The 14056-nt window shown below is 48.7% G+C and overlaps 4 protein-coding genes across 4 annotated transcripts; 1 reads left to right on the forward strand and 3 right to left on the reverse strand.

Annotated features, from left to right (window-relative positions):
* Positions 1-18: 18 nt before the first annotated feature.
* Positions 19-1729, reverse strand: PENARI_c006G07024 (uncharacterized protein; the record flags this gene model as incomplete). Its single annotated transcript, XM_022630424.1, has 2 exons — positions 19-228; positions 290-1729. The coding sequence occupies 2 exons, from the start codon at positions 1727-1729 to the stop codon at positions 19-21; spliced, it is 1650 nt and encodes a 549-aa protein (XP_022489965.1).
* Positions 1730-7604: 5875 nt separating this feature from the next.
* PENARI_c006G01747 (uncharacterized protein) lies at positions 7605-9006 on the reverse strand (the record flags this gene model as incomplete). Its single annotated transcript, XM_022630174.1, has 2 exons — positions 7605-8728; positions 8805-9006. The coding sequence occupies 2 exons, from the start codon at positions 9004-9006 to the stop codon at positions 7605-7607; spliced, it is 1326 nt and encodes a 441-aa protein (XP_022489957.1).
* Positions 9007-9059: 53 nt separating this feature from the next.
* On the forward strand, positions 9060-9563 carry PENARI_c006G12034 (putative small nuclear ribonucleoprotein SmG; the record flags this gene model as incomplete). Its single annotated transcript, XM_022630661.1, has 4 exons — positions 9060-9089; positions 9161-9232; positions 9372-9446; positions 9504-9563. 4 exons carry the CDS (start codon positions 9060-9062, stop codon positions 9561-9563), a joined length of 237 nt encoding a protein of 78 aa, XP_022489491.1.
* A 444-nt stretch (positions 9564-10007) lies between these two features.
* On the reverse strand, positions 10008-13791 carry PENARI_c006G08475 (transcription initiation factor TFIID subunit TAF2; the record flags this gene model as incomplete). Its single annotated transcript, XM_022630491.1, has 2 exons — positions 10008-11465; positions 11518-13791. The coding sequence occupies 2 exons, from the start codon at positions 13789-13791 to the stop codon at positions 10008-10010; spliced, it is 3732 nt and encodes a 1243-aa protein (XP_022489717.1).
* Between the last annotated feature and the right edge of the window lie 265 nt (positions 13792-14056).

The following is a 14056-nucleotide window of genomic DNA, read 5'->3' on the forward strand; positions in this document are numbered from 1 at the left end:
TCTCCCCCCCGCCCCCAATCAAAGCTTGACATCATGGATCTCGCACCACTTCTTCTTACAAGTAGCATTTCCAAAGTAATAAGATCCGCCATGGCTCCAAATGTACTCAGCGACCTTCTTCCAGGACACCTTGGGTGGCTGATGCATGCTCATACTGATATGGACAATGGAGGTGTATGACTCAGGGGTTTGTGAGCAGATGAGGACAGCTTCGCAGAGGAGTTTAATCTGTGACAGGAGCATGATTAGTTTCAGGTCATTATATGCGAGAACGGGTCATTTCACATACATCTTTGTCTTGCCATTTTGGCTTCCTTACGCGCTGATCCTTGGCTTTTGTCAGAGTGCGGAATCGCCCTCGTAGTGTGGACTCGGCCTCTTTGAATCCGCCCATTCGCTTGATATCTTTATATGAGAGACCGCGTCGCTTGCAGTCAATCAGGAATGCATTGCGGGCATCGCTGTAGTGAAGACTTGCTTCGATGGCGGCTCGGTCCTCGTTGGTTGGTTGAGGAGAGGTTGACTCCTCTGTCGTGGAGTAAACATATGAAGGGCTGGGTTCGCTCGGTGGATGCTGGTTGAAAGAGCCAGCATGTGTGTCCGAGTAGACAGTCTTAGAGCTCGAAGTGTATCCATTGTTTGAGAAGACCTGCTGGTTCTGGTGGGCTTGGATTGTGGTTGGCTTGGGTGCCGAGGAAGAAACGAAAGACTCGTGGATTGACGAAGAAGGGGTTCCAGCCATGGGGATATGGCCAAAGGGTGGCATTGGTAAGCCATGGTTCAGGATACCGGAGTCTGTGTTCTGTTTCGTGTGGACGTATGGATGATTCACGGGCCAAGATCCGTCGTAAGGGCTGGCCGTGGACCAAGTCATATCATCAGCTGCATCGCTAGTGACGCGATGGTTATACCACATATCGGCTTCAGTGTTCATACTGCACGAGCTCCATGGAGCACCATTTTCAGAGCTGCGGAACTTGGTGAATGGGGAGGTGTGGGGATTTATGTGTGGTTTATGAGCAGGGAAGTTGAGAACAGCCTTGTCTGTATGGTAGCTAGTGATGTTTGGGACATAGACAGGCCGGTGATTGCTAGTATCACAGCTTGGTTGTTCATTTGGAACTTCGAACGAACAAAGTGATGATATTTCTTCGGTGACTGATAGGAAAGAAAGATTGTTGGCTGCCATGTTTGCGTTTTTCGGAGTTGGGTGAACTAGCCCAGCATGAGAGTCCACTCTGCGGGTACTGAATGTTTCATCGTAGTCCTCAAAAGCACCATGGTAGGGCTCGCAATAGGTACTGCCGTTGTTTGAAAGACTGTTCTTGAGATCGGGTCTTACCATGCCAGGAGAGACATTTTGCGCATATCCAGCTCCATATGGATTTCCTACCCGGAGTGCCATAGGATAGAGGTTATCTTGAGAAGATACGGCATGAGAAACCAAACTTTGTGTGCTAAACATGGTCCCGGGGATATCTTGAAGATCTCGTGCTTGGCTTGTAGAAGGGCGATGAAGAAAACGGAAGTCGGGATGCGGGCTTGGTTCTGAGGAGCAGGTGTTTGAATGCCAGTCACTTGAGAAACTGAGAGTATGCTCGTCCAAACTCTTCGGGCTGCCAGATAAAGAGGGAGATGAATCTGACATAAAACCGGGGAACACAGGGCAATATTCTGAAGAAGAGACCCATGGCTTCGGGACTCCGGGAAGAGCCAGCACATCAACCATTGCCATAGCCTTAAGCGGAGCAAAAGGACAAATGAACTGAACGAAAATGTGAATAAAATGACGGTTGTGGACGTGATCCTATCCGCACGCTTCACCGCAACTGCTAGCAAGTGTTGTACGCGGGTTGTCACTGGGTGTGGACTACCGCTGCGCAGCAAGAGGTCTTTGTAGCCAGTGTGCACTAGTTAGAATGTGGCGAATTCGAGGAGACCTGCAGGGCTGACCGTTGAGAGAGGTTAGAATTTTGATTTATATGGAGATGTTTCACCAAGCTAAATCATGGCAGGCGGATTGCCACTCACTTTGTGCAATTGGTAGGAACTCAGGATTAGAGAAATGGAAGAGAACAAAGCCTCGGCACGTAGGTAACAGGATATAAGAGATATAGATAGCTCCCAATTGTGACGTTGGTAGCAATACTAGTTGGAAATTGCGAGCTGGGTCTCTGATAACTTGGCCTTGGTAGGCACTGCGCCGTAAGTCGAGCGTTAAATGCAATGCGGTCTTAGATCTGTCTGCAATGCGGCTTTGGGGGTGAAAAGTGGCAAGTTCAAGATGGCTGGTTGTTGGGCCTCCAGTCTCCAGGATGGTACCGCGCGAGATTGTTTGAGAGACAATATTGATAGACGAGATCGAGAAGGGGATGAAATTAATCCAAAATTATATCAGTATAAAATTGGCACTGCGAGGTTCAGGAGTATCCTCCGCGGCTTTTAATAGAAAGATTAAATGACCAGGTGGTAGATACATGAACCTGTCTATATTCCCGCTAGCCCATTTCAACCACTCGGTCCGGTTAATCTCATTCGAGGCCCGTGCCATTACGCAACGGCCAGGGAATTCCTCGCCCTGGCATCTAAGGAGGTAGGGTTAACAAAGCAAGAAGGTAGACATGGGTTGGCACTCAAGGACCAGTAAGCCCTAGCCAGGTCACGAATTCCGCTGGATCCTAGTCGTACAGTGTCGATACATTTCCCGAGTGTTTTAGATCTTTTCTCTATTGTCTGGTATTTTGTCTTGCTTTAGCCTCGATCCCGGGGCCGGGGTTATGTTTAGGAGAAAATGAAACAAGTGCGTGAACGATGGACGGGTTCTGTTCTCGACGGCTCCGTGAGGAAGGTGTTCCCTTCCGGCCGTTAAGCCCAGATTGATATATCTCCGTCCCAATATCTTTCTCCGTAGCCTCTAGGGATCTGATAGTCAGGGTTTGCTCAATTAGCCTGGGGAGTGCATCCCCGTTGGCAAAAGCTCAAGGAGATGATCCCGCGCCAATCGACAGTCCCCACCGTGTACAAACCAGGCTAAGCTATGCATCCGTCTGCACGCACGTCTACCTGATCAGCAAACTGTCTAGAGCTGCATACCTTGGCAGTGGCTCGGGCCGTTTCGGAATGTTCCATCCTGAACGGGTACTGACATGGAGCTTCTTGGGGAGGCTTAGTGGCATGGACCAATCAAGCGGGGAGGGCTGATCCAACCTGATTGGGAAAAAGCAACGTGAACAAGGTTATGGTAGATCTACTAAGTTAATTGGTTTCTGACATACGTTACCTGCCGATTCCCTGATGTTCTAGCGTACAAAAACCGAAACACTGAAACTCTTAGTCCCAACGTAGGTGGTCATCGAAGGTTCTATGAGAATAAGCGCTAGAGATTGTCGATCTTGAGGTCCCCCACCTTAGAGTACGGCTTTTAGTGCAGGGAGCAGGGTTCACGAACAAGACAGGCGATCGGTAAAGAACACCCTCAATTGCCGAGTCAAATGGGAATCAACATAACGGGACCGTTAACAAATATCTCCGGCTTCCTTTCCCCGGATCTACAACACCCTAGAGCTGGACCCATTCAAAAGAAGCTTCTTTACTACAGCTGGGATGGTTTGGGTGGCGTTGAAACCAGAAAGAGAGAAAAGGAGCATGCAGTGAAGCGGCAAAAAGCTCCCATAGCGACCCCTGCCAGGGGAATTCTCAGTCCCGAACATGTTGGAAGTGCCTTGGAAACCAATTTCTTCTTTCAAGCAGTGCTTCTTGGTAGTATTTCTATTTTCATATTGGCCCGAATACTCTCAGTTTGGGGTTTCCTCTCTCAGGATGTTGTATTCGATCAACAGCCAGGTTTATTTCCCGGATATGCAGATCATATCTGCAGGGTGCAGTATTATCATCATAGAGGTAAATTAGCCGGTGATTCATCCAATTTCTTAAACAGTCATGAGCCTCAAACGGAATCCGAAACAAATCCGGGGAAGGTCGGGAAGTAAATGAGGGAATAAAATCTGTCAGCAAAAGCAAAAGGAGGTTGGTGACGTCCAGTTTGAAAGGCGCCCCTTTGGGCCCGTTGATTATGTTGGTTATCGATTGCCGACTTAGGGCTCAAAAAGTCCCGGGATCCCGGCGTTGTGCATAGCTGCTTTAGTGACGGCTTTAGTAAAGGGTCAACTATGGCTTCTTGCACTAGTCTTAAATGCCAAGCGAAATGGAAAAACAGTTTCTCTTCAACTTTCTAAAAAAATACTTGGTCAACAGTTCCTAAGTTGAAACAGCTCACCTGGGGAATTTTGTTTATTTTTCAACGCAGACTCGACTCCTTCCTACCAGAGGCACAATTGTATGTCTCAAACCAGATTCTTAGACTGTCTCATGAGACATAGAGGCGATATCAGAGGTGTGATCCAGCCTAGTGCATTCCAAGTCGTGGATTGCTGCAGGTCTAGCATCCCACAACAGTGTCGCTAGCAGGTATGCATCATCGCAGTTAATGCGCTAATGACTCCTAATTTTAAGGTCATAATTATTAGAATGTTGCTTATGTTTCTTTAAATTTTGAACAAATACCAGGTGTTTCTGGAAATATGAGGCATTTATGAGCGAGGAAATCTTGAGCGCTGGGGCTTAGAGGAGGCGATCAATACCCCTAGGGCTAAGTCACGCCAACATAGGATATACTAGACCTAGACTGGAGAATTAGTGAGACAAAGAATTAACATCGCCCCCAATTCCATGTGAAGGGGGCTTTTCCTGAAGAAACCAGCCCTAATTTCACAACCTTGAACCGCAATCGTCAGACTTCCCCAATATTCCGCTGGAATTTTGAGCTGTTAACTGACTCGCAACGTCTAAAAGTGGAATTAAACCATATTGGCTAGTTTCTGGGTCCATCGGGGGCAAATTATAGCACAATCGCTAGTAACACTGGGTTGGGGAGGCGATGGACAGCCCCGGGGCAGAGGGCAGACGTTTGAACTCCCAGTCGCTTTCCCGCTTCCGTCGGCCAGATGCATCTCTCCGCGAAGTCGGCCAGTCAAAAAGTCGGTCAATGGAGAGTTCTTCTAGCCAATGAAATCGGATAGCTGTCAATGATGGAGAAGACGTACTAATGACGAGGGTTGGAGAGGAAATGTGCATTATAGGAATATTCAGAATCGACAGCAGAAAAAGGTCAGAAGAAGTGATTGGTTCCGTTACAAGGTGGCAAATAAAATGCGCAATGATATTGATACGATGGGTTGAATTTGCAAGCAGAGTCCCCGCGCTCCCTAGTTCCCCGCGAGAGACCATCCTTTACGCTAGAAATTGCACTGGATTAAATCAGCCATTGGAAGGATGGTCGGGCACAACTCCACGGGTTACTAGTATAAAGACAAATGCACTAACGCCTATTTTCCCACCCGCCAGGTTGTGCTGTTTTGTTGGCAAAATGACCGAGGTCTCCATGATTAACGATGGTAAATTATAGTCAAAGAACTCCCATGCAGGTATCGAGGGGGTGTTCTACATCCTGACTCGGGGAGTTGGAAAAGAAATATCACAACATATCAAGTCGATCGTACCTTCAGTCAAATGATTGGCTTTCCGGTGGTAAAAAATAGGGTCGATGTTTCGGTCTCGTCGGTGTTTAATCCCCAGCATCTCATCTGGTGAGGACTTAAGTATGAATTACCGCTAATGGCATAACTTGGCCCTTTTATTGCTTTCAGCTCACCAGAGCATCATTTTTGATTGAATACATGATCAGAATATTCTGGAAAGAAAACCTATTTTGGGAGTCTTCCATTCGCGGAGGGCCGATGGCTTGCACGTCGCGTTAAACCTGGATCTTCTACTATAAGTCGGTGACTCATGATGAGCGAGATATACAAACTTACTCCACACTGTGTGGTTTTGTGTTAAATGAGCTGGTAGAATTTCCTTTGTCGCTTGCCAAGAAAGCTACATGTATTTAGTCCTGGGGTCCACCTTCATTGCTCTTAAGCTTCACGCACAAAGAGCAACTGGCTTGTAGTTATGGCGTTGTGTCTATCCCACCTATAGACAGAATAAGTAGTCTCCTCCACTTGCTTTAAAGTACATATGTTTTTTCCTCTCTGCTTCAAGCAGAGCTAGTTATCATAGTGAACGGTTCGCTATGCACCGCTCATAGTGCGCAGCGGTTCTATTGCACAGCAAACTTGCTCTCCCTTTAGGCCCAAACAAGGAAAATAAAGTAAACACAGAACTCTCTCTGTGAATACTTGGTCATGTGATTTCGAGGCTATTGGCCTCAATGTTGAATATGGTTTGTCAACACAGTATAAGTTTGCACGAAAGAAGACAAGGATAACAAAGGGTAGAAAGGACACAAAGAGCGAAAAGGATGGTTCGCTATCTGATCATTCTTTGAATAGTACGCAGAATGGTGACTTAGTTGGAACATTTTCCACTTTATCTGTGGATCCAATTCACATTGATATTTCTAGTACTAACAGTGCTTCTTCGAGTTCTTCCAACGGTTCTTCGCAAAACTCCGACGACGCACCATCCAGCATTGGACTTATCCTAGTAGAGGGACTAGAGGAGGAGCTAGAAGTTTTCTTTAACGAGGGAAATTCTGGTTCTTCTCACAGCTCTTCTCACAGTTCTCTCCAGACTGAAAAGGTTCTCCCCACGAGTCTTCTCAAGGTTCCGCCAGTGAATCTTCTGGTCCTGGACTTCTCACTGTAGAGGGGCTGGAAGCCTTTTCGAACGAGGCATCTAATGGTGCCAATGGTGCCAATGGTGTCTCTCGCACACCCTCCCTGAGCGAGGGGCCGGCTGTTGAGGAGTATCTATCTCCAACTATCACTTTACATGAGACTGGGGATGCATCCCCTCCAGGTACACCACGGCAGCCGTCATACTCACCGATCACCGAGCAGGGATCGGATAATAAGAGCGCTCAATCCAAGTCTGAAAACCTGTTCAGTTGAAGGAAAGAAAAGTAAAAAATTAGAAAATGAAATATCGTTTCTGCGAGTCTCCGGAGTTTGCTTAAATTTAAGTTCTCTTTGGCTTCTTTGCTCTTAGGTCTCCTTAGCTAGTTATTTAGAATGAAAACAGCTTGACTTTAGAATTTAATATTTCTCTCGTAGTTCTATACCATTTCTTGATAGCCGAGCTTGATAATGATATAATTTGTTAGGTTTCATGCATCAAATGCGACAAATAATGAAGTCAGCGATCTACCTAGACAGCACACATCGGAGGGGAAAGAATGAGAGCATTCCCAATTGCAGAAATTGTCCCTAGCTTCATGTATTGCGTTTGGAAGGTCCCCAGGAGGAAATGCTAAGGGGATTGGCAATATGTATAAACGACACACGAGCCAACAAAACCACATGGCATTCATATACGTAGTACGTGGAGCTGATATATATATTCGCACCAAATCAACCAATCATGTAGATGAACTAATTTGAAAGAAATACGAAGATGGGAGTAGATTGCATAACTATTCCATGGGGTATCAAAAGAAACGACGTTTAGTCCACGCGAGGAGTGCGAGAGTATTGAATGGGAAGCCCAGCAGGATATGTATCCCATAGATACAGAATCCAGGGTGCACCGAGAAAAATGAAAAATCAAGACTCCTCAAAGCTAGAATCAGAGGAATCTGACACCGGCACAGGCGCACCAATACTTTCCAATCCTCTGGACTTCTCGAGAGCCCCTTTTGAAGCATCATCCTCGGCAGTCGGGTCAACACCAGCTTCCTTCTTGAGCCGCTCATAGTTATCACCAGCCTCTTTGATCATAGCCTGGATCTCGAATTCACGATCCGCGATGTCGGCCTTCTCCTTCCGCAACTCTTCCATGCGGGCGATCATTTGCGTTTTCGCATTCTGCATGGATGCCAGAGACATGCGCAATCTTTCAAAACTGCTGGCCAGCCGAGGCAGTGAAGTCACTTTGGGAGGAGTCTTCGGTCGGTCGATACCATCAGACTTGCCATGTCCCATAGCAGCTTTGGTCTGTGCTGCTTCATACGCAGCCTTCTCTTCGACATCGGAATCATCCTCGTCAGAGATCCCCTCAGCATCATTGATGAGTTCTCGCATTGCTTCACGGTCTTTTTGTTTCTTTTCGCGTTCTGCTTTACGCCCAAGCGAGATCTTGCCGTCCTCCACATACTCCTCGAACCCTTCCGCAAAGTCCTCATCGTCTCGGATGAGTCTTGTGTCTGGGGCTGGTTTCTCTCCTCTCACCACTGCATCCCAGTCACTGACATGAGCCGCGTCATCGTCTTCTAATGAGATGAAGTCCTCCTCGGCACCGTGTTCCATGGCCAGACGCGCTCGTCGAGCTTTCTTTTCTCGGATCTCGGCTTCACTGGGTATGTGCGATTGACCCGAGACGGTCATAACCTCTCCGAATTTCGCTGCCACATCAACGGCCTTGCTCGGTTCGTCATCGGTGCTCGTCTTCGGTGTCGAGGGCGTCGAGTCCCGCAATTCCTTTAGGTAGTCGTTGCTGTATGTTGGTCGATCTTGGTCCTGGTTGATCCGAGCAGACATATTCTGTGAAGCAGTATGCTGGCCAGCACTTCGTTCCATAGCTTTGCGTCCCAGACCATGTCGTTTCGGAATGACTACCTCGCTTTCTTGGTCTTCGTCATCGTTCATCGAGGTTTCACTGGGATTAAATGACATGCGCAATTTAGATTTCGGTTTCGGTTTCGAGTTCGCCGGTCTCTTGACCACTGGCTCTGTAGAACAACGTTATTAGCATTGAACGCAAGACTAATCCCTAGGAATAGAAAAAAGTAGAAGCAGCCGACTCACCTGGCGCAGCACCATCGTCCTCCTCATCACTACCCCCGATCTTACGCGGCTTCCTGCGATTGGCAAACCTGGAACTCATAGCGAAAAGCACCAAAGAAGGTGAAGAAGAGAGAAACTTGGTGAATGCGGAGGCAATTTGGTAGCTCTTATCGCATATCAGGAACAACGATTCTCCGACCCAGCTTCCACCAAACTCCAACATCGCGATCTCTCGAATCCTGTCAAACCCCCAAATACCAAATCACATCGCCCAAGATGCCTCAAGCTCAGCCAGAATTGAAGAAGGTGAGTGCCCTTTTCAAGCTACGGTGTGCTTTTTGTCCCGGGACCCCTGCTGACAACGCGCTTTTCTGCAGTACATGGAGAAGCGGGTCTTCTGCCAACTTAACGGCAACCGCAAGGTCATTGGTATCCTCCGTGGCTACGATGTACGTCGAATATCCCCTGTTCACATACTTTCCTACTGCGGCGATGCTTCCAGTACCCCGAGTCACGAAACTCGCCCCTGGGATTTTGGAAGACCGCAGGTCAACAGCGGACAAATCAGCTAACGATACTTTCGCGCAGGTGTTCATGAACATTGTCCTGGACGAGGCATGGGAAGAGAAAGAAGGCGCAGAGAAGGTTGCCATTGGCATGGTTGTACGTCGACCCTATTCCTTATTGGGACCAGGAAATCCGACTAACAATGACACGCAGGTGATTCGCGGTAACTCAGTAGTGATGCTCGAGGCTCTCGAGCGCATTACCGATAAATAAGCGACATAACTACACGATGTACGACGTTTCTCTTTTGATGGAAGGGGCACGCACATAGGCACAACTCCACCAACCGAGTGCCGGGAAAAGATCATAATGCTATTGGGAGTTTCTGGGTCGGTTTCTCTGATGGGAACAATCAAAATCTCTTTTTTTTTTGTTCTATTTTTTTCTGCTCATTGGCCAGGGCGTACTTTTTAGACTACTTTGCAAAGGCTACCCCAATTACTTTTTCACTGGCTACTCGGATTACTGTACTGTTGGATGTGGACGCGGAGATAGGCAGAACTGATGTGATATTGGGTTTGAAAGCATTGCTGAATCGACTGCGCGCCTGGAGCCAATGCTGCTGTTCATCCTCCCGCTTGATTCATGGTAGAAAGAAATGAATAATAAGGAATATTGGTAGAATACATGGAACTTCGAAAATACAGGTTTGGTTTCTCATGTTGGTCTTGAACCGAACTTGAGTTTGAGCTTCAGCGGGCCGCCGCTGGCTGGGGTAGGGGTTGTAGATGCGGCCGGGGTTCTGGGGGTCGCACTGGGTGTTGCAGAGGGATTAGGGATATGGAGTTTTGGAAGAGGAGTGGCAGACGGGGTACTGGGAGTCGTGCCAGTCTTGGACGTCTTGAAGGTAATGCGAGTAGAAGGCGGAGGCATGCCCTCTTCCCGTTTCCGCTTGGAAGAGCCCTTTGATGGACCCATGCGGACAGTGCTGGATTTGGTAAAGTGCAATTTTCCATGACCCAGATTTTTGACATTCCAGTATCGAGGAAGTCTCATCCGCACAAGCTTGGACGTTATGGGGTCGTAAAGCACGCGGCAAAGATCGGTAAGCTCCGATAGTTCCAGAAGGTTCATGGTTGGGGAATTGCATGCGGCCCACATATACTCCTTCATGGATCCATCGAGAGAAAGCTCTCGCTTCAGAGCTTCAATAGCACCAGGAATAGTCTGTCGTCTCGCGATGTCGTCCCGGCGGACTTCCGTGGTGGACTCTTGTTCAATGATCAGACCGTCTGTCTGTGCGCCTTCTGGTTGTTGGGGACGACCGAAGGCAACTTGTGCCAAGGCCTGTCCTAGCAGACCCAGGCTCTGATGGCGAATCCAGGCCGAGGAATCCGTCGACAACGTATACATGAGCCACCGCAGAAGCTCAGGGCTTTGGCCAATGTCTAGGTCCACCAGACACTGGAACGCCTGAATCCGCAGGAGGTCGTACGTTCCTGCCCGTGTGTAGGGGAGGAAACGCATTAGATCCACGTTGATTATCTTCGCTTGCATCAGTTGCGCCTGGCAATGCAATGCAGCTCGGGAATATAGATTCTGGAATGAGCTGGACCATTCATCCATTCGCCGATAGCGATCGAATTCGGCGATAGCATCTTTCTCAAGCTGTTCCTCGGCCTGAGTCTCAAGAACGCGTTCCATATCGAAATGATCCAGTTCTTCATCATTCCGAGATTCGTTCCTGCCAAGCATTGCGTGACACAGAGACTTCATAAGTGACGCGACGTAGAAGTTGTCAGAGTACTCATTATTGGAGTTGTCGTTAAACTTCAGTTTGTCGAAGAGGAACCGTTTCACCCGCAGAGGAGTCTTTCCACTATTGTCGCGCACTTTGGAGATGGCATCGGGAATGACTTGTTGCAAGATGTAGGCTGCTCGGTCAGAGAAGTCGTTCGAACGCGTCATGGGCGAACCCGGAAGACAGAAAAGCTCCTGGAATGCCGTTTCAAGATGATACAAGCCTACCCAGTCAACCTCATCTTTCGCATGCTTCACCAACGCGCGAGCTGCCGTGACACGAATACCGTGGAAGTACCGACTGTCCATCAGAGTTCGAACGAAAATTGTGGAAATTAGAGGATGTTCTCGTTGGGCGGCCATATATTGCAAGGACTGCGATTATTAGCCTGACGTTTGGATGACCACATAAACATAATAATCTTACCTCAAGCTGTGCCACGACATCTCGATCCTGTTGTAGCTGTGACAGGTACATATAACCTGGCATACCGAGAGACAGTTTGCAGATCCACTCAAAGTCTGCATCCATACGAATCCACTCGTAAGATTCCTGTCCCATTCGCTCTTCGTCCTCTTTTGTCCAGTCAGCCAGACGCCAAGATTGTGCCTCTTCCTCTGTTTGGAGAACGTCTCCCAGACAGTAAAGGAGAACTTCTTCCTGAACCTCGGCATCTCCAGATGCCACAGCCCGCTCTCTCTGCTTCTTGTTGCGCTTAAGCCTTTTATACTTGGTATTGTACGGAATGTCGAACTTCGTCACTCCCTCCTTAATCTCAACGATATGTTCATATGGTGTGCCATCGGCTTCGTGAATTCGGAGTGTCATTGATCCCGTGAACACCGGTTGTACTGCACCGGCGTAGACATGCCGAACTTCTTCTTTGACGTCACGTAGGAATGTGTCCTTCTCAAGATCTCGTGGAGGCTGTTGCTCAGCCTGGATCTGTCGGATCATCATCTCCACAACTAGCTTTTTCTTGTTAAACCGCTGACTAGCCGTGAACCGCGGGCACCCTGCGCCGTATACCCATTGTTGGAAGAAAACATCCAACTTAGCGTGACCCAGTCGTTCACAAGTTTTCTGGAAGAGAGATGAGGTGACAGCTCCGTTGGGCATATCGCCCATGCGAGAGTTTAGGAACAGTCGAGTAACAATGCGAGACATCGTGGGCTTTCCACTAGCCTTGGTTAGTCGGCGATCGAGGATCCACAGAACCAAAGGTGCCTTCAGTGCAACGAAGCGGTATTCAGAGGGGTCAACCTTGAGGATGTTGCCCATATCGTAAATCGAAGGACGTTCGAAGTCCAATTCGCAGACTCGGTCAGACATTTGTTTGAGTCTGAATCGATATTCGTTATTGCCACAAAGGTGCTTCATAAATGTGTCTGTGATAAACCATGCCACACCCACTGTTACCCATGTATCCGCTGGCTCATTTGGAATGATATTGATGCCGGACCACTGGCAAGCCAGACCGTGCACCAGTGTTCGTGTCGATTCATACATGGGATCGATCATCTCTGCTGGGAAAAGGAGATGATTGCTGCAAATTGACATGCAGGCAGTGGGAAGACTGTCAGTGGGGACGTCATCCACGAAACAGATCTTGTAGCTGGCAAACGGGTAGGATCCATAAGACAACGAGAAGAAATCGATAGCCTGTGCCATGGGGAAGCTCGTATTCTGGACTTCATCTGCTCGACCTGGGAGACAAAATGCGTGTAAAGGAATTGCGTTTTGTCCAAGCTGTTCGTCCTGGTCACTCTCACGGAAGTCGGCAAGGTTGACATACTCGAATGGGCCAATAGCGAACCCGATTTGTTGAGCCCCTAAAGGCGAGTATGACGCAAATGAGACCGTTTTGCGACTGGGATCTTTAGGATCGACAATGTCATCAGTCAGGTCACCGGAGCAAACCACGGACATATCCAGGCCCTCGTCGTCGGCAGAAAGTTGGGCGTTCTGCGGCCGTGAGCGGGACTTGCGGTCAAACACACCACCGAGCGAGCTGGGGCAAGTTATCGAAAACTCCCATGTGCATCTCGAGGACGTATCATCGACGCATGGAAACAAGGGACATCCGATACCAGACTCGAGCGAGTTGGTTGTGTAGGCATGTGGATAACGGCGATCGCCATGCTCAACGCCCACGAATTGTAAACCATCGCGAATGCTATCAATGGCGAATTCAAGGTTCACCGTGAGAGCTGCGAATCGCGGGAGAGTCGCTTCTTGCGCCCTCGAACCTCCTGGCCCGTCCACATCACCGGCTATAGATTGAAGAGCGATCTGGTCTTGAGCTTCAGCTGAAGATGGGTCCAGCTCGTCGATTCGAACGTTTTTGGGAATCGTTATGGCGAGCGTGGGCTTCGGAGGAGTTTGAAGTAGACTGTCGAGCTTTGGGACTAAGCGTTCATGGTAATGGGGTCCGTAGAGTTGGATAGATTCGTAGGGATCAGAGTATTTCGCTGTGGCCTGTTTGCCGTTGACACTGAGTCGCTTGATCTCGCCTTGCCGAAAATTTAACCAGATGGTTCCTAGGTCTTGCCTGTGTGGGTGAATGGTGATTTCTGTATTGCCCTTCAGGCTTTTGCTGGCCAAATCGATATCGAGCTCGACCTTTTGATGCCCGACACTGAATCCTAGATCCCAAGCAGGTGCCGCAGCCCCGACGGGCGTATCGACAACACCAGGCATCGTGAAGATTCCTTAGCGACGAGACGCGCGGGGAGCGCAGCGCAGACCATCCACCGTCATCCCCAATCAGATTCAAAAGGCGGTTGTTGTCGAGGACGGCGCAGAGTGATCGAGCGGCCGAGTGGTGTGAAGATCGTTGCAAGGCGCGGGTTGAAGCTTCGAGCGACGGTGCAGACGCAGGATTGCGCGAAAGAGATGGGTTGACAGAGGGAAAACGCAGGCTAGTGACCAAATTCAAATGACGGTCAAGTAATGAATTCAAAGC

Source organism: Penicillium arizonense, assembly GCF_001773325.1.
Source record: "Penicillium arizonense strain CBS 141311 chromosome Unknown PENARI_contig006, whole genome shotgun sequence".
In the NCBI taxonomy this organism is placed as follows: domain Eukaryota; kingdom Fungi; phylum Ascomycota; class Eurotiomycetes; order Eurotiales; family Aspergillaceae; genus Penicillium; species Penicillium arizonense.